The following is a 26290-nucleotide window of genomic DNA, read 5'->3' on the forward strand; positions in this document are numbered from 1 at the left end:
AATACATGAGTGTCACATGACATGACTGATATTTTTTAAGCTGTAAATTGAATATGTAGCAACCCAAACCTGCCGTCCCTAACCCCTGAAACTACAAAGTATGCTTTTTAGAGGACCAAAAAATGTTATATGTCTTTTTTTTTGTTGCTGCGGTTTGTAAAAGATAAAGTGCCTTTGAGTTACATGTGTATAGTGCATCTGTAGTGCTTCAGTTTGCATATCTGGCTTTATGGTGAGACCATTTAAAGGAGAAGTGCCTTTTGAACTGGAAACAGAAATATGTGTCAAGTTTGGGCTAAACATGTTGAACCTCAAAATTTGGAGTAGATAAATATAAAGTAACTCTTGCTAAATCACTTCTAGTGTGCCCGATACAAGACAATCACAAACAGTAGCAAAAATAGAACAAAAAGTAAGCTAACTGACTAATACATGTCCGTTATACAGTAATATAACTATAGCCACCAGCCACCAAATGCTATTGGTCGTACCAGACCGATTAAGGATGTAGCAACCAAAAACCCTGTTTGTATTGAAATGATCGATAATATCATAAATAATCAGGGTGTGTTTTATTCCTCACAAGTTAAACTTTTGTATAAGGAAGGAGAATGTGTTATTTTGTCTTTTAAAGAGTTGCATAGTCTCACTTTAAAATCATATTTGGTTTGTATGTCTATGGAATTTTTTTCTATGGACAAAAATTGACTTGAAATGAATCAAATTGAATACATTTTCTGTATTCACAACCAACAATAAGCACTAAGCCACTAAAACTGTGGTATAACTCGAAGTTATTCCATTGATACAAAAAAAGTTATTGTCACCTTAACGCACCCAACATCTGCAAAACTTTCCTAATTATACGTTACCCACCCAGCCATCATATAGAGTTTTTATATTTTTATTTCACTCACTCAGTAAAACAACTGTGTTTAGTCACAGAACAATCCAGAGTTAATTTTTCTAAATAACAAGAATATAAGACTGTGTACTTACTTGAAAATAAGATGGACTTTGGAGCAAACTGTTTGCTCCTGTAATAATGTGTTGACGTTTATCAAAGAGCAAATCATCTCAGTTTTTTTGACAAAGCTTGACTTTTTATTGTTGCCTGGTAGTAGATTAGTCATCAGCCTCTGAATGAATGTAAAAAAGTTAACCCAAAGAATATGTTACAGCGTTGAACAGCAATACACATATAAACATTCTTTCATTTTCATTTTTTTTGTATTCATATTTATTCTCTTAGCATGTGCTCTGTTTTATCCATTTTCATCATTACAGCTTATTTTACATGCTTTACCTGCATACTGTCATTTTATCTACTACTCTGTTTTCGCTCCTATAGCAGAACTGAACGAACTGACACACTCGCTCGTTCCCAGTTTTTTTTTATATAAGTATTTATGAGTCTTAATCTGTGTAACTGAAGGGCATGAGAGAAGCCATATGGAAAATGTTTACCGGTGGGGAGGTTATTGTAGTCTACAACTCATACTTCTGCTTCGTGATCTATTTTTGTGTATTTGTCAATAAATAAGCCTTCATCTCTTTGATCGGGATCGTTTGAGTCTTACTGGAGTTGTTAGAATATGGACAACAGTATCATTAAAACACGCACGCACGCACACACACGAACGCACACACACACACACACACACACACACACACACACACACACACGCACACACACACGCACACACACACGCACACACACACACGCACACTGTAACCGATCTAGTCAAGTCAAGTTATTGTGCCTAAATATACCAAACGTTGCTTAAAGCTAACTATGTTTAATGTTAAAGGACCTTGCCAATGTTTTCTTGCTATTACGTTTTAACATTTTGTCAAGAGGAATTAGCCTCTAGAGATATTTCCTGTTTAATGAAGTCATGGCACATGATTTTAGTGAGTAACACTATTTTCTTTTAGGTCCTGCTTCTAATTTTGCAGCTTAAACTTTAATTAATTCCAGGTTACTATTTTTAGACGTTCTCACACTCCAAAGCAGATGTCAAATACTGCTTTGTTTGGATCGTTTTATACTTGATTTTTAAGTCTAACCTTCAGAATTCAAAGCAGTGAACATTACAAAAAGCCTGTGGAGAGGCTGCAATCTCTCAAACAATAATGGAAGGATTGTACATGTATGTTATGGACACAAATTCAATCTCAGCATTGATCACAATGAGTAAAGAACTTGCATTTGATTTGTTTCACTTGTAAAATAAGCAACCACAAAGCAGCAAAACAGAATGATTAAAACTTCAGTATTTGATTTCAATAAAAACTGCAATTTCACAATATTTCTTTATAATAACACACAATTATCAAATATTTAAAATGTATTTATTGATTTATTTATTTATTCATTTATGGCTATTTTAAGTGTAGCTTTGAAGCAGAAATAAACCTCCCATTAAACCTACAACCACAACCGTATTGTCTCATCTCCGGATCCATATTTATGATCGATATCCACAGTAAAAATAACTACAACTCAAAATACTTCTATTTTATCATGTAATGTAACTCTTCCAGTCTTCCCCGCTGCAGTGGGTGGGTGCACACTGACACCCTGTGGTCTGCACAACTTCTGCTGGAGCCTACACATGGAATTAATCTCAGTGTCAACAAAAAATAAGATTTACTTTATAGCCCCGTAAACGGAAAATTGTCTTGGCCTACAAGCCACTGCATCACAAAACACACTTGCTAAAATGCACCTTCACGCATAGCCTACACATGCATTACATAATTGACATATATGCACTTAGGCTATATATGCATAAAAAGAGCTTGAGTTCACATTTTGAGAGACAGTTAATGAAATGCTAAAAGGTTATACAAAACTATTTTAAAGTAATAAAAACACAGGTATAATAAAACCGAACTAATAATTCATCAAATCAAATATCATAATGCACCATGATACATATTACTATTAGAATACTTAAATGAATCTGTGACAAAGACTTTCTAGATTATTGTTTTTTTGTTTGTTTTAGTTTCTGTGTTTGTGAGCACGCCTGATTTCCAGCGACACCACCACTTTGCTCTTATGAAAATCAGGACGTGTTCGATCCACCGCTTGTTGGTTTTACTTCATTACCTTTTGCACCTGTCACACGTCTGGTAGGAAAATCAGCTTTTTGATTTGACTCACAGACACAGACAGTGTATTCAGCTGTTCAGTCTTTGGTTGAGATCCGAGCAACACCTGAGCAAACCCGGTAAGAGCTGACCTCATGGGCTGTTAATGTTAACTTATAATTATGTCATTATATGTATGATTGTATTTTCTTGTCAATGTTGTTTTGATTTAAAACAAAGACAGAAGTCGTGTAGACGGTTGAGAATTAAGTGTAGCGCAGTGGTGCCCTTTATTCTGTCTAGTTTAAAAGTACTAGCCAATATGTTTTTTTCTTTAAAGGTGCACTATGCAGTTTCAGGGGAGGGGGCTTTGTTTACATTTTTACATATTATTCTTAGTATAGAATAATGATATCATCATAAATTGAAACAACATTATTTGGAGGCACCTGGAACCAACCGTAAGACTAGAATATGTTTTAAACAAAACTGTGGGCCCTGCCGATGTAACAGTGAAACTTTTCAGGAAGCTTTCCAACTTCAAACAGTGTTCCAGGGATCCAATTTCCCTTTTTTTAGGATTTTTTTTTTATTCGGTTATTAGACTATACCTTAGAAAATGTTCACTTCTCTGACACAGCCAAAGTGCACCTATATTTCTGACTCTGTCTCCTTTAGCCCTGAACGCCTGTCTGGTAAGATGACGGATGAATCCAGCAATCTCACCCTCAACTCCTCCAAACTTGACCCCTGTCCCTATGGACCAGAAGAACAAGCCATTCACTCACTGATCGGCCTCCTGACGGTTCTCCTGGGACAGCCGGTAATCTCTCTCCTGCTGTGGGCCGCCACCACTGCCAAGAAGACGCCAGATGTCCTGAATTTGAACTTAGCCCTCTTCCACACCTTGCACTACCTAATGATCCTGTTGGATGTATTTGTCCTGTTTTTGAGGCCACAAATCGAACGCCAAGTTATTATGTTTTTGTTTGTCTACCTGCAAATCGGAGCACCAATGAATTTGACGTTCGTTTGCATAGAGAGATACGTTGCCGTCATTCACCCAACGAAATACCCTCTGCTGAAGAAATACAGATTCAGGGAGATTTGTGCCATTTCGGTGTGGCTCATTTCTGTGCCCACTGCCATGGGGAATGTTTTCGACGTGCCAAATTTGGAACTTGTCCCACCGGGTGTGATGGTTGTCCTGGCATCAATGATTATGCGTTTCAGCGTCAGCATCGCGAGGGGCCTGAAGAAGTCTGGACCGGGCAAAGAAGGGCTGCACCCCGCCAAGAGGAGGGCCTTGAAAACCATCTCCGCCACCTCCACCATCACCTTGTGTTGTTTCGTTGCAGTTAGTACGATCCAGAGGATGTATGGTTTGAAACTTGATGCAAATTTGTGTTTACTTACACCTGTGTGCATATCGATTTTGTCTGCCGCCAGTCTTGTGCATCCACTGTTCTACCTCTCCGCCCAACGGAAGCTGTTTACCTGCTTAAAGATATAGTGTGTAACTTCTGAGTAATTACAACAACACCGTGGGTGCCTCTACATGAGGTAAGCTTTCGGTGATTGCGCATGGATTTTATAGGCTAATAACGACAAATGTTCTCTCAAAATAGTCTCAGAGTGGTCGCAGGTGTCTCGAACGTGTCGCAAACCCTTCTCAATTTACTTTCCGCGAGTCAGAAAGTGTGAGAAATGTGAGACAACTTTGCAAGGGTTTGGCGACATGAGAAACTAAAATGCAACTGATTTGAGACAAACATGAGACTGACATTCCATTCGGGCGACTTTCGGGCGACACTCGCCAGACGTTCGCGAGACATAAATGCGAGCTCCCGGCAAATTTTGGCCAAGACGTGTCGTGAGTACCAACTCTGTGAGACTGCAAGTGAAAATTGTCGCTAATTCGCATATTTTCTCGCAATTTTGTGTCTCCAACTTCTCGCAAACTCTTGCAGCCCAGTGAGATAGGGGCTTTAGGGCTTAATCAACTTTGTGCCAACTCTTTTGGCAATGGCTTGAATGTAACCGGCATTAATTGATATGAAAAGGTTACGCACTATAGCTTTAACAATTAGAAAACATGGGGGCGCCTTTAGCTCAGTCGGTAAGGCTTCCCCCTCCCGGGCCGGGCCCAGCAGCAGACCCGGGTTCGATTCCCGCCCGCGGTCGTTCTCTGCATGTCACTCCCCTCTCTGCCCCATTTCACCTCTGTCTCTCTGCACTATCAATAAAGCATAAAAATGCCCAAACAATCTCTTAAAAAAAAATAAAAAATAAAAATTAGAAAACATATCTGTATTAATATATAATTAATCATAGCTTCTTTATTTTAAAAAAGGGAAAGTGTACATCAATTAACATTCCTAAAAATAATGTAAATGCATCCGAGTTAGCTTAAAGGCTATTTTTAATCTTCAGTCCCTTTGCCTGTTGTTAATATTTATCCCATAGTAAAAACAACATAAAAATACATCATGTATAAGCTAATAGCATTATCTATGTAATCAGATAAAGGCAGTTATTAGCCTAAAAAACATATTTAAACCACATTTAATGACAACAATCTGATGATGGAGAACTAACCTTGTTGACTGTGTAATATATTCACCTTGTGATCATATGGAAATATTATGTGCATTAGATTTGTGTTGACAGAAATATGGAAATGTGTTAGTATGTTAATGTCTTATTTGTGTTGTAGAAAACCATATAAATTTACAATCAGAAGAGGAAATCACTTGATAGTGTCAGGCTGAGCTGTCTGCACGGCACCAGACTATTTATTCAAGCTTTTATACACACTTTATGGTCATAACTGTAGAGGTAGGGACTCCAATACCCACAATGCAAGGTGTGTGCCTTTGTGGTTCTCCTGTAAAGTCATGTTATGATCCTGCTCCATTAACTCTGTTGACATTTCTTAACTGTCTTCATACACTTGTGTAAACCTTTGGTCTGGGGCGTTTTTTTTTTTTATTGGTTTGAGATATCGACACTAACACTAATCTCACTGCTTTGTTAACAATTACAGTGAAGACTATATTTTTCTTCTCATTTATATCAGTTTGGTGGAGGGTCTTTTGTGTTTTTTAAATATGACAGATCCCGTGCCCAGAAATAAAATGAAAAGTCTGCACAGAAGCCTTGACCGAAACCTCCATACTACTACACCTTTGGGATGAATTGGAACAAGCTAGGCATTCGCTTTGGACATCATTAACGCTCGGGAGCAAATCCAGGGTTTCAAAAGGCTGTTAGAGCAGTAATGCAAAATATGTGGAGACACCTGTGTGGGCATGTATGCAAACCACAAGTAGACATTTGATTATTTGGACGTCTGTGTTTGCCATGTAAATAGGCTAGTCATAATCTATGTATTGTGTTTGTTTATTTATTGATCCATGATGCATTCTATAAAGTCTGTGAAATGTAAATCCTCTGTTCCATTGTGTGTCCTTCCACATGATAAATAAAAAACACATCAGATATGTTTTCTCTTAGTAACTTTGGGATTTAATATTTAAAGTGAAATGTCATATCATACAATACACAATTTGATTAAGGCACATTATTTATACTGTACATAAAGAGTTATTATATTACAAGCCATTTGTTTCAACACAACTAAAGCAAGTACATTTCTTTGTACAAACTAGATATTGTTTAATTCAATACACTCAACTTTTGACCAGTCAGATACAAACCGACAGATTGAGACCACACTACACTTTCAGCAAAGACAGTCTGTGGTAGAATACCGTGATTGACCAATCAGATCACAGCATTTGATATACTGTATTGTTCATGTAAATGCAGTTAGTGCCGTGCAAGTGGAAGCGCTCAAATGACATTTAGTTATTGACAATATTAAATAGATCAAGATACCCCCCCAAAAAACAATACAAAAAAAATACAAAATAAATGATATGGCTTCCTCTGTATATTATCTAAATAGGTGAAACATGTTTGGCCTTTATTGAAACTGCCTCAAGACTTCTTCGTTCATGGGCATTTGGTGTTGCACGGGTCACCTGATGAAAAGAAGCTGTACACATTGACCACAGGAAACACCGTCACGGCTCCGAGCAGAGAGCCCAGCTGCACTACCGCTCCACACCACACCAAGGCGCTGTGTCCCTCGTCCCGCAGAATCACAGCGATAATCACCTTTACATAGGACAGAGTGAGGACAAACAGGACCCAGGCCAGCACCTGCGGAGCAAAGAGAGGTGAGTTTGAAAACCTGATCAAAGTATTTACATGTTGGATATCATTATGTAGAGTTTTAAAGGTGCACTATGCAGTTTCAGAGGAGGGGGATTTGTTTACATTTGCAGAGCCTGCAGCTAGTTTACAAAACATACTCTACATGTCATACTTAGTATTGAATAATTATATCATTATGAATCAAATTATTTTGAGAAACATGGAACCAAATGTAAAATGAGAATATGATTGTAAACCAAACTGTGGGGCCCTGCTGCTGTAAACAACAACAGTGAAACAGTACATTTTAAGGTATCACATTTACCTGTGTGAGGAAAGTTTGTTTAGTCCTTTCTGTGAATATACACTATAAAACGTTCAATGCTCAGACACACCCAAAGTTACACAATGCACCTTTAAATAACCAGTCAGTGATTTTTACACAGGTGAAGAGGAAGATAATTGAGTAAATTAATTGTGTATTGAAAGGGTATATGCTACTTACAATGATGACACCACCTGAAGTTTCATGAACCAGCAGTGGACATGGACTCAGCACGGCCATAGCCATTAAATAAGCTCCGACTGCGCTGCCTATCACTGTGAGGGCTCCCATCAGCACCAGAGACCTGTGACATCAGGAAATACTACTTGTAAAAAATTGTTGATTTCAGGGCGCCAGGAACTATTAATGTTTGCTGTGAAAGAAAATGCATCACACACAGGGAATGTTACAATATCTCAATATAAAATATGTGACAATATGCATTGCAGAGAGGACATTTTGATATAAAATATAATTCACTCAGAGCAGTTAATATTACTTGTTTCTTTCTGCGCCAGAAAGTTAAAAGTCATACAATATCACTGTGAACTAAAAATGACAATTAGCAGAAAAAATAGCATTAAAGGTGGAGTCAGCGATTCTGCTGAACACGTGTTGTCAAAACCCCTTTTTGTCAAAATCAGTGAATATCTACTCCCAATCCTCTCTCTGTCTGTACTGTGTGTGTGCTGAATTTTTTTTAGTTGTTAATACACAGCGTAGGCTCTGTAAACAGGCATGTTGCTGCTAGCTACGGTGGACCCCCTTTGTTTACATACTCTTTGTTTACATATTACCAGTGCTTATTAGTACTCACTGACCTTATAGGTAGGAACATGGCTATGAAGCAGGCGAGAGGGTTGGACACGGCCGCCATTGTTGCCGATAGGTGATAGGCTTTGTTCCCGTACGGCAGACAGGAGTAGGACTGCACCGATGGCAGCACCACATTGGTCAGAGCGTTGACCCACGCCAGAATCACAAAGATATACACCACCTGCGCCCAGCTGTAGGTGCCGGCGCCGAAGCTGCTCCTGCACTTCTGATTGGCTTGTCTGTACGGATCCATCATGGGCTTCTGTTGCTCCGCCCACTTCCTGTCTTTATCCTTAGAATTCTCTCGCATCCCGTTGGCGTAGCGACTGTTGGGGTTCTCCCTAGCAACAGATGTGTGGTAGTTCAGTAGCAGGAAGGCGGCGAGGCAGACTACCATCATGGCACTGAGGAAGAAGAAAAACACCTCGGCCGAGAAGTTAGCCGCTTGATACTGGGCCTGCAGGTCGAAGGTGGCGCCCTCAGATGTGTTCAAGGTTTGGTTTAGTGATTGTGTGCTGTTGACGCAGTGGACCACGCCGACACCTTGTATCAAAGCGACTAGCGCAGGCAGCAACCCGCTCACACCTTCTCCAATGTAGTAGGTGGTGAGATACTGGGGTTTTAAACGCATCATAAAGGGCAAGAACGTTACGGAGGAAGTGCAGTCCACAGCGGCTAAGAAGAAAGTCAATGTGAGTAGCGCCACGCTGCGAGGGACGCCGGATACCACGACGGTCTCCTTCCAGAAGAATCCCATCAAGAAGGTCGCCACGGTTCCCAGGCCTATGATGACGTATATGACGGTTGCTTCGTTTAAAGCGCCAGGCCGGAAGCGGTGCATTAAAGTGACGAAGAGAGGCCCTATGTTGGCCATCTGGATGAGCACGGATAGGTAGGAGGGAAGGTACCAGCCCTCTGGGATCTCTGGTACGATGAGAGGAAGCTCCACCCAGAGGCCGTTGATAGAGACCCAGGAGCCCATCCCAAACAGACACGCCAACAGGTGGGTCAGCAGCGACATGGTGCAGGCAGGTTGGTGGGTGGTCGGTCTAGAGATACAGAGAGAAGATGTTTGAGAATTTCATATAACAGATGGTAGGTTTAGTTAAGTTAAAGCGGCTACGAGTAACATTTAAATATCTTTTAAACAGCCTCATGTTTCCTCTGATAATCATAAATTACCTTTAACAGCAAACGAGACCATCAGTGCAAAGAAAGACGTTTTTATATAGTTTTTATTACTGCTTTTGGTCTGGTCGCACACCCAGTCCGATTTTCGGTTCGCTGGTGCAGGCTCTATGGTCACATATCCGTATTGGTCGCAGATTTCAGTGTGGCGCAACAACGCGATTTGAGAAGCCTATCCCTCCAGGTGAGGGAAGGGGAGCGGGAGCCTTGTTTGAGACAGTTATTTGTCGTCATAATGACTGATAACGGGGCTGAACCATCAAGGAAAAAAAAGAAAATGCAATGAAGAAAAGCTAAAAGGGAGAGTGATATAGGCTATGGGCGGGACGAGGGCGTTGCCAAGCAACGTGTATACAATTTCACGAGAGCAAAACTAGACTGCAGTGTTTACTCCTAAATGAATGAGTGGTTGGTACTAACACAAAGTTTGCTTTGCTTCACCATCATCAGATAAACATTATCTGAAATAATCATTATTTACATCAACAACACAAACACATTACCTCATCGTGATCCATACTAACTGCCGTCTCTCGTTCATTCGCTTTCTGTGAGGACACGTAATCTTTCAGCTCCGTGAGAGAGAGTAGTTAGGTGACGCTGCTGCATCAACTCATTTCAATCAGGTATGTGTAGCACTGACTGGCATTAGTTGATGCAGTGTCAAAACCACTCTCACAGAGCCGAAAAGAGTCCTCACACTTTCAACACACGGACATGCACTATATTGCGCCCTTCTCAGTTCACACTCGCACGCCTGGCACGAGCTAGAAAACAGCTTTGCGACAGCGGGCATCGTAAAAATACTACCGCTTTTGTCCAAAGGGGCCGCCAACGTGCCATGTTTCTCGTAGTGGCTTTAAGTAATCTTTATAAGTCGATTAATACAAGGCACATCGTCTTTTTCGCATATCCCCGCTCAAGTAACCACACTTTCGGAGGGGTCAGAGTGCAGGGTCAGCCATAGTACAGCGCCCCTGGACTGGAGAAATTTTGGGGTTAAGTGCCTTGCTCAAGTACACAATGGTAGAGATGGTGGGCACCGTAGATGTAATACCAGCCACCACTTGAATGTCAAGTAACACCCTCCTGACTGGTGCCGGGGATCGAACCAGCAACCTCGTGTTTACTAGTCGACCCCTCTTGGTTTGGTTTGAAACTTGTTTATTAAATGACCTCTGCGACCTTGAACGTGAGACACTGCAGGTGAATAGGGTAACAGTTCTAACTTACAGATTTCATCATGAAACTTGGACATTACATTAAGAAAAAAAAGAATTAGTATTACAAAAAAACATTCCTTATTTAATTTCAGAAATTTGGCAATATCTAATATTTGAATCTCTGTAAAAAAAAATCTAAATATTGGATAAAGCCAGGGTAAAAAAAAAATCATTTCGTAACATATTAGTGTCCAAAGTTCCAACAACATTTTCTCAAAGAAATACAGCAGTTCATTCACAGGAAAACATAATTCACTTTAAATTAGTACCACATTATAGAGTTATTTCAGGTCAAATGTTCCAGTAAATTTATAGAAAATTGTGGAGAACATTGTAAACTTGTAATTATATTAAACATGCACAAACTAAAAACCTCTAAACTTCCTCAAATAGCTGCAAATGACACCAAATCCATCTGCATAGAAAAAAAGCATTTCGGACAGGGTTTACCAGGAAGTTCAGGAGTAAGTCAAGTTTCAACATTTGTATTTGTCACATGGCAAAACATTCAAGTTAACCATTCATTAGCAATACAATTCTTTGTTCTCAGACATGAATACATAAATTCAATAAAGGGGTTAGGGTTATATACGTTTTATGACTGGGTTACAGCTGAAGTAATATGAAATATATTAAACCTGCAGTGTGTAGAATTTTGGGTTTTATTTCCTAGCAGATTTTGTAGATAGTAATTATAATATCCATAAGTACATTTAATTTAGTGCATAAAAGCTGAAAAACATTTTTTGAATTATTTTTTTTCCCTTAGAAAGGGTCTCATATATGTCCATATTTCTGCATATTTTGGACCAAGGCCTAGTGCTGCCATCTTGAAAGTGTCATAGTTGGAATGTCATCAGGTGCATTGTTTAGAATTTAGAATTGTTCTTGTCCTTGAAGGCCACTGTAGCTTCTGTTATTATTCAAAAGGGTTGGGGTTACCCAGGGAGTGTTGCATTCTAGAACTTTGTAGAACTTTCTTGATGATGTCATATTACACACTGCACCTTTAAGTGACAAAACTAAATGTGTATTTTTGGCTGTTCTCTGTATTGCTGATGAGAGGAATCGAAAATGATCCTTGGGTTTCTTGCATATTTACAGCTTTATTACATAAAATGTCAATGAAAAACTCAACATCACAGAAGAATGTTACCATAGGAAATCATTTCTTTGCCAACACTCACTAAAGGTGCAGCAGTACATAATGTAATACTACATTTGGTTAATGTTTACTGTTTTCCTGAAGTCTTGTCTTATTGTCATGGACTGATTCTTAGACAATCACGTGTAACAGGCTAAAAAACGTTAAATGCAAAGTGGCCAGATTTCTTTCCCATCAAGTTATTTTCATTTTAAAGGTGCACCATGTAACTTTGTGTGTGTCAGAGAAGTGAACATTTTCTAAGATATATTCTCACAACTGAAGAAACAAACTTTCCACACAGTTAAATGTGATCCCTTGAACACTGTTTGAAGTTAGAAAGCTATAAGTTATTGTTTCACTGTTGTTGTTTACAGCAGCAGGGCTCATAGTTTGGTTTACAAACATATTCTAGTCTTACGTTTGGTTCCAGGTTGCCTCAAAATAATTTAGTTTTGATTTATGCTGATTGAATTATTCAATACTAAGGATTAAATGTAGACAAAATATGTTTTGTAAACTAATTGCAGGCTCTGTAAATGTAAACAAAACTCCCTCCTCTGGAACTGTACAGTGTAACTTTAAAACAAAGCCATGGGTTTGGGTTGAAACCTGCTTAAAACAGCAAGCAAACAGCAAAGGCAACATGGCCACCTACTGTGCTGGTGTCTGTTGTATAACCTAGGAAAACATCTGACTTGTGCATTGTTTATTGGAAAAAGAAAATGCACGCTGTGGAGTCTTTTTTGATCATAAAAAGTGTTTGAGGAGAGTCCCCTAAGAAAGAATGTTGGAATAGAATGGAATGAATATTTAGAATGTTATAACTAAGAAAAAATGTGCAATCATAATTTAAAACATCACCTCATAAACTTCGAGTTACAGTTAAACTCATTGAACATTATTTTATTTATAGATCATAAAACATATTTTGATTTAAAAAAGCAATGTAAACAAAACATGAATAGGTACAGATGTTTTTCCTTGTACACACATTTTAAACCATTCAAGTGTTAAATGAATAAATAAATAAATGGATGACAATTTGCATCTGTGCAAATACTCACATGTTTGGTGGAGAGTTTGGAGTTTTGTGCAGAGAGAAGGAAGCCAAAGTCCTGTGCAGTAAAGTGTTGTGCCTGCGTCAAGCGGATTACTCCCTCCTCGAGGAAAGTGGGTGTGAGAGCATGTAACCAACCATGAAACATGTCGAGGTTAAACGACCATTGTTTCAACTTTAAGTACATTCAACTGTCTGTCACTGACTTTTTAGGATCATCAACTCACAACTCAAAAAACATATCACATGTTGTGGAAAATGTATCAGCCCCCTTCGTTTTGCCTTCAAGCCTTTTCTTAATGAGTGCAGAGGCTTTCCAGATTCTACAGGATTTATTCATTCTCCTTAAGGGGATCATGGGAACAGAGGTGAACATGAGTTAAGGGTTTGCACTTACATAACAACACAGGAAATTAGTTGATTTAAAGTGGACACCGTTTTGCAAAACCCAGTGCACTTTTTAGAAAAATAAAATGAGTCATGTAACCTTAATAAATCATTTGACAAAAATCCAAATGATCAGAATCCAATCTGTGTGAATTTAATTGATCAAGTGAAGCATCATTTCTTATAAATCATAAAAAAAGGAATAAATCCCATTTTGGGGGAATACATTCATTCAAATAACTTTATTGCAGAGAGCTGGGTTACAGATTAACACATAATTGTCCATTAAAAGATAAGGCTTCAGCCATTTAGCTTAGCATAAAGGTTGGTAAGACAATGCGTTCTATTGGTTTTTGCACAAATCAAACAAATGAAATATATCATGTTAAAATGTGGATTTTAGAGCTGCGATTCATAGACGGTGAATCAGTGTAGTGTTAACACAAGTGGTATCAATCGTCTCATCTTACCCTTGGCTTATTTAAAGGGAGTTAAACCACCAATATCAGAATGAACTTCTTAATAATTTACGGTATATATTTCAGTATTTTTTTCTATTTCATTATTTCCTCTAGTGAATTTAGAAATGACAAAATTCTTATCTTATTCATATAATCTGTTTTCGCCTCTTATGCTGTAAAGTGGCAATACATTTATTTCATGGTTACTAATTATATACTGATCATTGATGAATGACAATATGCAATATTCTTACATATCATACTGATAAGAGATTATATATATTTTTATTCTAAAGGTTTCACAAATTAACAATAAAAACAGTACTTTACGCCACCCAAAAAAATCCAAAACTTTTCAACAAATCTTTATTGTTTGGCAATCGACAACAAAACAAAGGCCACAGTCGTGATGAAAAGCACATGATACAAGCAAAAGTAAAGTACCATCAATCACTAAACCGTTACCATTAACAATAATTAGTCTGTTAGAATTTGACAGATTATTGACACATAAAAAAACAAACAAGATTCCTACCATCAAGTTAAGGCAACATGTACAGATATCCTTTCCCTGTAGTGTAAATGGTTTGAAAGTTACAGGAAGTTATTAAATATGACGTACTCTATGTAGCAGCATGGTTAATAAAATGACCTTGCAATGTATAACAAGCATAAATTATATTATTATCTGAAGAATGAGATGACGTAAATCCCTTGTTTACAAGAACTGTTCATTACTTTACTACACAAAGCCACATATTGTTCCCTCAATGTAACGTGACATTACGGTAGATTTGGAATGATTTAAAATCCCAAAATTACTAAAACATTACATAATATGTACCTATAAAACAAAGAAACAGTGAAAGATTATTCAAAGGTTTTGAAACTTTCAAATAGTTTTTGGCATGAAATCAAGGAATGTCGCTGGATGTTTTCACTTCCTGCATTATGACATTATCATAATACTGACTTCAGCACAACTGAATTGTTTCTCTGACAGTGTAGATATAACTATTTGTTTATATGCTCACATGTGATCAAAGGAAAGAGGTAGCCAAACATTTGAAGGTAGCCATTAAAAAAAAAAAAAAAACACTTCTCCCCTTTCTGTATGGATGGGGCTTTAGTTTACAACCAACTGTGAAATATTCTACATCATTCCGGAGCAACAAATGAGGATGAATAAGTTATTCATTGTGTCCCTGAGTGAATAACCTTTCACGTGGTCAGTTGTAGTCGAAGAAAATCCATCAGCTGCTGTTGTTGTTGCTACTGTAAACAGCTCCAACTACAAAGAGATTCTTTATTAAATACCACACAAAGCACTCGGCGGTATTATCGCTTCACAATAATTTTACATCCCCTCGGCCAATGTGCAGAAAGCTCACAATGCTCCCATTATAGGAGAATGTTTGTTTACTTTCACAGGTTAAAGGTGGAGTCAGAAATTCCGGAGAACGCTTGTTTTCAAAATCAGTGTTGACGATCCGCTACCAGTCTGTATAAAAATGAAAATAAATGGTTTAATACACACCCTAGGCTCTGTAAACGGGGATGTTTCTAGCTAAAGTGCCCCCATTCGTTTACATACCCTTTGTTTACAGAGCCTGAGCTGAGTATTAACACCAGATTTTTTTTTGCCGTGCACTCACAGTACAGACAGGTAGCGGATTGTGAAGAGATATTCCCTGATTTTGGCCAAAAATATTTTGACAGCGAACATTCGCTGAGTGCACCTTTAAGAGGCCTCATTGGTGGCACGAGAAAAAAAAGATGAGGCCAAGACGGACTCGGTAATTCATTGAGAAACAAAATGAAACCCCAAAAAAGAGGGTTAAAACAGTGATTTCCTGTGATAAATGACGAAAACTGAGTCTTAGAAAAAAAAAAAATCTGAATTCCTTAAAAAAATCATTCCATATCTCTCTCCTGCTAGCTGCTGCAGTTGTCCACACATTCTTGCGCCGAGGAGAACACGTGGTAGATGTTAACCAGGGGGAACATGGTGAGGGCTCCGATCAGGGAGCCGGCCTGGATGGAGATGCCGCACCACAGCAGAGCGGCGTGTCCCGCCTCGTGAAGCAAAGTCCCAATAACCACCTTCAGATAGGAGAAGAGGCCCGTGAACACTATCCAGGAGAGCACCTGTAGGGGGCACAAGAGAGCAGCTAGAGTCAGTGATATGGCCATGGAGACAGAGGGGGGAGAAATGATCACATGAGGCTTTAGCTTGTGGTTTTTAGAGATGAGATATGATGAATGCACAAAGCAGGCTATTGAACACAGCGGCCTGGGAACTGTTATTTGGTTGTGTTTGTTCCACTTTGCAAAAGTTGCAAGGATGTTGTTTAATTTGTTTGTTTTGTCGCGACGGTTCAAACTAATTCATATATAACCTCAATACAGACTAAAGTGTGTCAAACAGCAGGAAATGCCATTTAATGTCTGGTCAGATTCATAATGCCCTAAACTTTTTTTACATTCCTCTCAGATAGTTCTTGATCTAAAATCACTTTTAGGCTTTTATTTGGGCACAGTTTTTTCATGGCTGCTTGTGTTTTGACAACTTCAAATTTGAAAACTGAAAAAATAACAATTCTCAAAGCAATGTATGTAAAAAAAAAACAGTTGGTATTAGACTCGATCATGAGTTATGTGTCGAAACATTTCAAACAATAATTAGTTCTACAAATATGTCTCAACACTCACCACTAGAGCCACGCCGGCGGAGTTTCCCAGCAGCGGAGGACAGGGGCTGAGGGCGGCTAACGCCATGAGATAAGCAGCGAATACTCCAGCTCCTAAAGACAAGAGGCCCAGACCAGTGGAGGACCTGGAAGGCAGAACAGGGACAATCAAGACAGTGAAAGTAGCCCTTTTTGTTATAAGAAAAAGGACGCAAAAGTTGTTTGGCTCTTGGCAAGTACTAAAACTCGCTTTTTCTAATATCCAATCTTTATGTATTCTATGCTTGATATATTTTCCTTGTATTAAAGCTGGGGTATGTGATTTCTGATTGGTCAAAGTTAACATGAGCTGACACTTTGACGAATCAGAGCGAGGCTCCGATTATCTGTTCTTATTGGCTGTTGGGACTGTCCATTCACTTTGGCACAACTTTGTTGGTGTAGAGCGTGTCAGGGAGGGACCATAGGGGAGGGACCAAAGAGAACAAGTGGAGTGGTTGAGGTATTTGGATTTGAATCTCTATCCCAACTGCCATTTTCTCCCCAAATCCTCAATCCCAGCTTTAATGTGCTAAGATGTGGCTCTGTGTGTGTGTGTGTGGGGGGGGGGGGGGCTGTGTGAGTGTGTTTTGACATATATTGATATGTTGTTTGGCTCTAGGCAAATACTAAAATTCGCTTTTCTAATGTCTAATCTTGATGTATTTTATGCCCGATGTAAAGCACTTTGAATTGTCTCATGTCTGAATTGTGCTATATAGATAAACTTGCCTTGCCTAAAAGCAATGCATATGCTCAATCACTCTATCATTTTTTTCCTCACCTCAGGACTACAAACATGGCTAGAAAGCAGGCCAGGGGGTTGGCTATGTTGCCCAGGACGACAGACAGGTGGAAGGTCATGGCTCCGTAGGGCAGGCAGGAGAAGCTCTGGACCGACGGCAGCACTCCGTTGGTCAGCGCGTTGGACACGGCCAGCAGCGACAGCAGGTAGATGTTCCGTCGGGTCCAAAATGTCTGAACGATTTCCTCCACCCGCACCTGCTCCACAGACACCGGGCTCCCTCCGCCGTTATGCAGCGGGCTCGTTTCATCGCCGTTCTTAGCCGCCGCTGCGTTGTTGTCATTCTCCCGTTCCAAGGCGTCTTCTTGTGACTCGGTCTGCCTGAGATTTAGATTAGAATAGAAAAGATACACGTATTGATACCAAGAAGGGGAATTCACCTGCAGTTAAACCCCATCCACAAACATCAAGACCCAATAAATGGACAAATAGAGGTCAGTGAAAGGACAACTAGGTAAAGTATACATATAAATAGCAATAAAATAGATATTAAATAGACATTGTTACATGGATTATCATGCAAAGGAACCGACCATTTTCTTTCATTTACAATGGACTACCTTCGTGTTAAAGCCCAGAAACTCAGACTTGAGATGACCAGCATGACGCACAAGAACCAGAAGAAGTTTTGTGCTGGAAAGTTCTCCTTCAAGTGTTCCGGCTTCACTGTGCCGTTCACCTCTTTACACTCCAGTTTGCCGACGCCTTGCCCCAGAGCCACGACGCAGGGGAACAAGGCGCTGAAGCCCTGGCCGATGAAGAACGTACGGATATACTGCGGCGGGTACCGGAACATAAACGGCAGGAAGGTGACATTGGACGTGCAGCAAACCAGCGACAGCAGAAAGGTGAATAGCAGGAACAGTAGCGATCGATCGGCTCCGGCTATTGTGACCGTGTGGGACCAGAAGACGGCCAGGAAGCCGGACGCTGCCACCGCCAGCAGCTGGATGCAGTGGATGACCACGCGTTCGTTCAAACGGCCCGGGGCGCAGTGGTGCGTGACGGTCACCGCTATGGGACCAATGTTCCCAAACGCGATAAGGACTGAGAGATATGCGGGCAGGTTCCATCCTAAAAAACGACAACAACAAAAAGACAATTATCAGTTATGAGGTATGGCTCAAAACGTTGTATGTTTTGTAAAATAGAATTGACAACTTTTTGCAAACAACTGGTGCTTTCTGAAATGTTAAAAAATAAAATAATCTTTGATATCAATTTCTTAGTTTTAATTATAATATAAATGTCATGCATACTTTTCATGCTTCTCAGTATTCTATAATGTTGTTCAAATGCATTTAATTCCTGATGTCATGTATGTATTTGATCAGAGGCTCAGACATTGAAAGGATAATTGTCTTACAGGGTTTTAAGAACCATCGCATCTTTAGTTTGTCAAAGCTGAATCTGCAAAGCTACTACGCAGCTGCAAATGACATGTGGTAATATAGTGATTAGTACAGCGTTTCCCTCTGAAATATTCTTAAGTATAATATATATATATATACTAGGCTAATACTTTTATATTTAGAACATCAATAAGAGAGTGGGCAAACGCACACCAGTTTTTTGTGGGGTGCTGTTGCCGACGGCAAGATCTGAACATTGAGAAAGATTACCACACACTCGGAGAAGCTACATGTTTCTTTCATCATGTGATGACTGAATGGAGCTTCGCTGAGTGTGACGTACTTCCAAACACGACTTCTTCTTTTGGCACATTGCAATGCCAGAAACTAAATTGTGATAAGACATATCAATGCCAATTAAGCCTTATTTTCTAGATTAACGTATTCATTGTATTTTAACACTTTTAAAAGATCTCTGCAGGAGCCTGTTTAATTTGCTGTGTTAATCTTACTGGAAATAAGGGAATTCATGTTACTACTTATACTTATGTTACTATCTTTTTAAGTATTTTATACACTTATACCCATGTCTGTTGTGTACTATGCATTTGATATATTTAAATTTAAACCATAATAATAGCACACACACAAACACATTTGCAATACATGTAGCCTACACATACTTGTTTTAATACTCATGTTTACAGATGTTTACATCCACTTCAATAATGTATCTTCAGTTCTGTAGGCTACATGAAGGTATTCATTTGCACTAATGGCACATACTTATTGACTATGCTGCTAAGGGTTACAGGAAGGCTAGGCTGCTGTTTTAAAAAAAAAAACGTTACAATCTATATTTTTTTGTTATATTAGTTGGCCTCTCTATACATTGTACGTATTTATATTGAGCACACTGACGATTGCTGCTAAATTTCGTTGTAGGCATACATTGTGAATTACAATAAAAAGATTGTTATTACGTAGTAGGCTATTCATATCAAACAGTGTCCAAGTTGATCACCTGGAATAATTTAGCACGAGCTAATATCGCCTAGTTTGTGTTAACTAAATCAAATGTATCCAAATGGTGCGTAAGTAGGTTTTATTAAAGGCTTCAGTTCAGTCAGCCAGTGTTATAATTCGGGAGGGCAGATTAGTACCCTACTGACCTTCGGGCAGCACGTTTACAACCACCGGGAGTTCGACCCACAGACTGTTGACGGAAATCCACGAGCCCATTGCGAACAGGGCGATGAGCGCGTGCGTCACCGCAGCACTGCTCCACCAGCGACCGCACATCATGGTACCGCTTCCCACGGACAACCGAACCACAGTGAAACGGGTCGGTAACTCCTTCGACTTTGTTGGATAATTCAAAGACAATTGATTCCTCCACGCGCGCTCCTTTAACTTGAAGAATGGTGGACCGGCTGGACGCTTACGCAAAGTTCCCGCCCCTTCTGCTGCCTTTATGAATCCCTCGGAAATTCCAATGTCAATATTAAAAGACTGCGTATCCAAGTGAATCAATGAGGTCACGGTGGACAACAGGAGGCAAATTTAGGCAATTGTCTTGGGCTCCAAGATACAAATGGCCCAATTAAATTCCCAATAATCTCATGGTAAAATAGCCTTTTTTCTAAATACTTCGATATAGGCAAGAAATTCCGTATTTCATTCTCTTTATCATATAGTTAAAACTTCCGAGAAATATGAAGGCACCATAGTCCCAGACATCCAATGGGTACGTTTGTTTCCTCTACCGCTGACAACTGAGACGGGCGGGGTTTCGGAGACAAAACTCAATACAAAGCAGAGGTTTATGCACTGTGGGTTTTTCCCATATTGCTTGCAGGATAGAATTCATGCAGAGTAGCTCTAACACTTTTTTTTTTTTACTGTATATGATGACATATATCAAAGTCTGTACAGTTTAGATAAAACTGCAAATATGATTTAATCATAATAAGGCTTTAGAACTCCATCAGTGGTATAGCCTTACCTTCTTTGCCTTTATTGTATGTACATTTGAAACGTATTTAAAGTTATCTAGAGCTTTGACATTTGGCACAGTGACCTTAGTAAATCTTTCTGTCGTTAGTTACTGTGTCGCCATTCTCTTGAGCCCCTCCCCAGTCAAAGCTTTTATAAGCACAAACTCAGTGACATAGCCGGTGACTGATGCATGCAACACCAAATGCCCATCCAATCTAAATAAACAAGCAAAAAAACACAATGGTTGTTATACGATGATGGGAATAGTCTTTAACTTGAACTGCAGCTGGATAAATCCTGTGACGCTGAACTCTCTCGTCTTAATGGCTAGACATTATCCTTTTATAGCTTATCGTACAGACTGACAGAGTAAACAACAACAAATAAGAACCAGTTGTTTTATTTTGCCAGTATATAACATATTTTAGGTGCATGATTATAATAGGCACAATATCACATTAAAAAAAGAAAAGAAAATCCTTCTCAGCAACAAAATGTACTCTTTAGAAAATCATTATTACAATAAAGCAACACGCCAATTACATTGCTATGATTCCAACCATTGGCTCTAAAAATACAGCATTTATCACACATATGAAAGATAAATCTAAGGAATATACAGAATCATACATCATATTGTATTGTGTGAAAAGATTAAGCTAATTGGGTGTATTTCTAGTTAATCGGTGAACAAAGATTCCCATGAGAAAGTCACATAATAACACAATTTCTTTATCATCCTTTACCCGTTAATATCACCCTCTGTAGGTGTAATGACACTTTCACTTGGACCCGTTCCAACCTCCATTGCGTGTTGCTGGCGGCGCACAGGCTTAGCTTGTGTCCTTCTAGGCGCCAAGACGAGAGAGAACCCGGGTTTGATGCGAGGAAGCGCGATCTTCAGCTTCAAGGACATGGTTGAGGAGTTTTTGAAAGCGCAATTCAGGTTTAAGTCCGTGTTGTTCAGAACCAGTTTCTGGTACAGTATCTCACAACGGACCGCTTCCCGTTTTTCTAATCGCGATTTTCCATCGTAACGCAGCAGCAGTTTGTCGACGTCCGTCTGTGTGCTGCACGGCCCTCCGTTTCTCTTCACTGTAGCCACTATGTAGTCCATATCCATGATGTCCTCTGGCTCTTCTTTAACCCTTTTAAGTTTCTTCGTCGGCGGACTGTTGCCGTCCTCGTTGGGTTTCTCCACGTTGGGTTTCTCCTCGTCAGATGAACCCGATTGAACGTTGTCTTCCTGGGAGCTATCTGAATGTCTGGAGTCCTCCTCCTCCTTCTTCTCTGGGTACGGGTGGCTGAAGGGATACTCCGCCATCAAGACCGAGAATGTGCAACTCACCAGTTGTCCGCTCAACCTTGACGAAAGAGCTTGAGAATGCATTCCTCCTGGAAGAAAATCCTTCAGGTGTTCCTCAGTGACATTAGCCATCACCTTGAGCAGCCTCTTCAAACAGACTCTGATCAGGCCTTTGTTTGTGTGCCACTGGCCGCAGAAATAAAACACGCCATCAAACGTTTTCTCCTGCAATGGGAACTGCTGAAACACATTTGCAAAGCCATCAGCTTCCAGCAGTTTTGAAGGATCTTTGGACCAGTCGAGGAACTTTTGATAGAGACAGAGCATGTAGACGCTAAAGCGCGAGTACTCTGCGCCGCTGTTCAGAAGCTGCCAGTAAGGGCCGATCACTTTGCAGTAGACGATGGCCAGCACGCACACAAAGCTCTGTAGCACCGAATCGTTAGCGTCCGCGGCTACGCTCTCCAGGATAATGTTTGGCCGTTCGTCGTCCGTCATGGACAGCAGATCAGAGAAGAAGAGAGCGGTCTCTTTGTGGTGGTGAATGAGACCCGCCGCGGCCTCATAGTAGCTGTTGAATTTGTTCGCCTCATGAACTGCAAGTTTGGAGGGATTTATCTTCTCCTCACAGAAAGCTAACCAGTGTTTCCTGTAGTTTGACGTTGCGGGAGGGCAAGGGTTTAGGATATCGCAAGCCATGTGAATGTAGCGTGAGGTGGCGCTTTCTGACATATTCACAAAGCTCTTAAATTGTGGAAGCTTGTCTCGGCCTAGGCTTTCTCCTGTCGACATGATTATTTCCTTCTCAAAGTTCATGATTTGCTGCTCGATGGCGTCGTGCATGTCGACAAGGAAGTTGGCGTTGAGGTTTAGAAACACCACAGGAGAGGCGAGGGAAATGTCTTCACAGAGCGAGTCCAGCTTACTCTCAAACTCCGTCATAGCCGGATGCTCCTTGCAGGTGAGTGTGTACTGATTTCGGAGGAGATCTAAAGAGACTTGCTTGCACGCTGTGGTTTTCCCGCCGTACACCTTTGACAGCTTTTGGACGGACAGTATTGCGATTTCGAGCAGCGTCAAGGCCTCTGCTTTTTTATCTGAGATTTCTTTTTCCTTCTTTTCCTTCTTGACTGCGCCCAAATCCTCGTCACTTCCCCCAACTGCTCCGTTCATCTCCGACCCTTCCCCTTGCGTGACATCATAGCTCTCGTATTCCTCCTTGACTGTAACTTTTTTGTAATTTATTTTCATGGGTTTCTTCAGAAGCACTTTGGGCTTTTCCTCCACCAGTTCAAACGGACTTTGAAGCAGATGTTCCATCACTGCATTCCTCCTGTGTCTTCTTGTCTCACAATTGCGGTAATGCAGCTTCAACCGTTTCATCTTGCCGTTGAGATTTTTATATGCCCTTTGAATATTCCCATTTTTACAAAAATCGGGGTCGAAGTTTTTAAGCCAGGAAACCAACATGACTGGCGCAATTTTCTCCCTGGTGACGAAGTTGCTAAGCTCGAGAATCAAGCCATTGGTGACTTCAATCAACTGGGCTCGCTCCGAAAAATCCCTCATTTCCAAAAGATGTTGCCGCTCAACTCCTATGCTGTCACATATTGGGCCGACAAAGTTAAAGTTGACTACCGACTCCAGGAAAGTCTGCCTGGCATCACTTCCCAGACTCAATGTCGTCGCGATGCCTCTTTCAATCAAACAACGGAAGTCAGCCGAATGGTGACTGGGGAATATTTTCTTGAGCCAACTTAAAATGGCGATCCACGGAAAATTGTTGTCCTCTAAGAAAAGTCCTACTTGTATCAAGAGTCTGTTCTTGCATGGGGCTTCTTCAAGCTCTAGTCCTTCGCCTGATTGAGGGCCAATGAAGTCGGCAACAAGCTTCCAATAGTACTCGTCTCCTGGAAAACAGTAAAGTGAGAAAGTGAGCAAAAAGTGCTTTACAAAGACGTGAGGTTAGACATTTTTAATGATAGGATATTCTATAGAAATACAGAAATGCCAACAAATTCTTCTTCAATCACTGATTACAATCTGGTTTATAGTCAGGTATGTTCACACATAAAAGAATATGCTGTGGTCTGAAGTTGCACACAATAAACATAGAGAACATACGTTAAAGCAAGTCTATAAGTTTATTAAAAATTTACAATACACATTTTAGAGGGAGAAATATATGCATTTATTCATTCTTTAAAAACAAAAGCCGTACAATAAAGTTATATGGAAAATTAGCTCACTTACCAGTTTTATTATTTTAATAACAGCTTTACTACATGGAAATTTCACTTACTCAGGTTTGCTTCGTTTACAGCCGATTTACCACCAAGGGATAAATCTGCGCCCTGCTCCATTGTGCGCTGCTTTTAGAGAGGGACACAGACACAAAGTTTCAATCCTCTGCATGTATTAATGTAACCACATATAGAAGAAGGGGGACATTTAAAGTAGTGTGGATGGCAGTTTTTAGATCAGTTTGCGTTACCTTTGGGGTCCTTCAATCTCATAAAATCCCCAAAAAGCAGAAAAAACTAACGAGGAGGAGATTAATACTTATACAAATGCATTAATCCAACACAATTTAAACAACATTCAATTCAAAGTTGTTAAGCAACATTGCATCATGGAACATAACAACATATTTTAATTGACTCATCATTTTCAGTAAACAAATGTGGTTCACAGTGTTGCTGCTGAATTAGGGCAGAGGTGAAACTGAACAGGAACAAGTGTTTTACTGTCAGGGTTGTCTTGGAGAATGGACCTCATTCAGAAAAATGCCTCACTGTGGCATTGGCAAGCACAAAGACACAATACTGAGGCCCTGAAGGAAAACTAATTTAACTTCTTCCCTTCCCTTGTGACGAAAAAAAACAAGTTTCAAAGCTATTTCAACATTTAACTGTTAAGTGAGAGATCCTTTATATTAACTTCAATGTTGCTTATTTGCGTTTAAGATTAGATTCTAGTGAAAGGTGACTAGAATGGGAGCCTAAATAAATTGATATTATATTTATGTGTTTTAAACATTTAGTCTAGTCTCATTGACATAAAAAGGGAGGTACAAAAATTTAAAAAAAAATCCTCTCATAATGAAAAAAAACCGAATGCTGCCTCCATGAGTATAGCGTACAATCAACCCCTCTTAAAAACCAGTTCAACAAAAGCTTAATATTATGACATGTGTTTTTTTTGTTTTGAGCTGTATTGTGTGTTTAATAGAGGCATATCTAATGAACTGAAAAGGGGGTCTACAGCTGTGTTATTGTTGTCTGCCACCTTGTGCTAGTTGGGGTTACAGTTTTGAAGTTAAAGATGCCAGAAATAGGACTTGTCTTTTTTTTTCACACAACATTCAGATATAAACAACAACCTTACACAATCTATGTGGTTTACTGGCTCTAACAATAAGCAACACTTCACAGAATAAAAAAGCATGTCAATCTGCAAATGAATGCTAATGTTAGCCTGTGTTAGCACAACATTTAGCTGGAGAAAGTTGAGCATGCTAAACTGAACTACACTGCACTTATCCGTGAACATAATACCACTACAGAAGAGCTGTGTTGTATATTCTAATATTTCCAAATTAATTTCACAAAAGTGAATCAGTAGAAGTAGCATTTAAAAACAAACATAATATCTTACCCAGATAACTAGTACAACACGTTGGATATTCGCTCTTCAACCTCACAACACACGGCGCAGACAGTCAAAACAGAGAGCTCCTCAGCGATTGGACAGTTTTGCAGGAAGGCGGGATTTTCTCGAGGTCCCATCCAATCACAGGAGGCCATTGGAAATGCATTGTGGGTCTAGCAGTCCGGAGGTAGCTCGTCTTTCTTGTGCCACACTGAAGTTAGCTGCTGTTTCGATAGTTAGGGGGAAGGTAAGGGAATGAGAGTGCTGAGCGACCTATCACACTTATGTTATGTTTGAACAGTCATTTAGACACAGTTTTAGAGTATTGAAAACTGTATTCTATTTGCTAAAAAGTTTTTTTTTAAGTTTACAAATAGAACACTAGGCTACATATAGACATCTCATGGCTGGAATTATCCCAGAGAGGCTAAATATTCCTGAAAATTCAGTTTCCGATTAGTGAAACCTGTAGGCCTATCCTATTCTATATTTGTAAATGCAATTGTGTAATGTCATGAGAAAAAA

The 26290-nt window shown here is 39.7% G+C and overlaps 2 protein-coding genes across 3 annotated transcripts; both read right to left on the reverse strand.

Annotated features, from left to right (window-relative positions):
* Positions 1–7116: 7116 nt before the first annotated feature.
* On the reverse strand, positions 7117–20198 carry LOC307264400 (uncharacterized protein; the record flags this gene model as incomplete). Its single annotated transcript, XM_080045810.1, has 9 exons — positions 19983–20198; positions 18019–18532; positions 17438–17779; positions 16637–16760; positions 15861–16072; positions 10620–10631; positions 8467–9510; positions 7826–7949; positions 7117–7326 (listed from the first exon to the last, which is right to left on the reverse strand). The coding sequence occupies exons 1-9, from the start codon at positions 20113–20115 to the stop codon at positions 7117–7119; spliced, it is 2715 nt and encodes a 904-aa protein (XP_079901936.1). The 5' UTR covers positions 20116–20198.
* Positions 20199–21220: 1022 nt separating this feature from the next.
* On the reverse strand, positions 21221–25817 carry LOC307263648 (uncharacterized protein). 2 transcript variants are annotated; one of them, XM_080044850.1, is made up of 3 exons: positions 25772–25817; positions 24417–24483; positions 21221–24024 (listed from the first exon to the last, which is right to left on the reverse strand). In XM_080044850.1, exons 2-3 carry the CDS (start codon positions 24475–24477, stop codon positions 21551–21553), a joined length of 2535 nt encoding a protein of 844 aa, XP_079900976.1. In that variant the 5' UTR covers positions 24478–24483; positions 25772–25817; the 3' UTR covers positions 21221–21550. The 2 variants fall into 2 exon arrangements, with proteins under 2 accessions (XP_079900976.1, XP_079900977.1); XM_080044851.1 differs by having other exon boundaries at positions 24417–24486.
* Positions 25818–26290: the final 473 nt, after the last annotated feature.

Source organism: Ammodytes marinus, assembly GCF_949987685.1.
Source record: "Ammodytes marinus genome assembly, chromosome: 17".
NCBI classification, from domain to species: Eukaryota; Metazoa; Chordata; class Actinopteri; order Uranoscopiformes; family Ammodytidae; genus Ammodytes; species Ammodytes marinus.

What these genes read in the sequence shown, in the direction of transcription:
- LOC307263648 (XM_080044850.1), bottom strand. Translation starts at nt 24,477, where the DNA reads ATGGAGCAGGGCGCAGATTTATCCCTTGGTGGTAAATCGGCTGTAAAC. An exon ending in TGTAAACGAAGCAAACCTGA is followed by an intron (nt 24,025 to 24,416) that starts GTAAGTGAAATT and finishes ACTGTTTTCCAG; the next exon opens with GAGACGAGTACTATTGGAAG.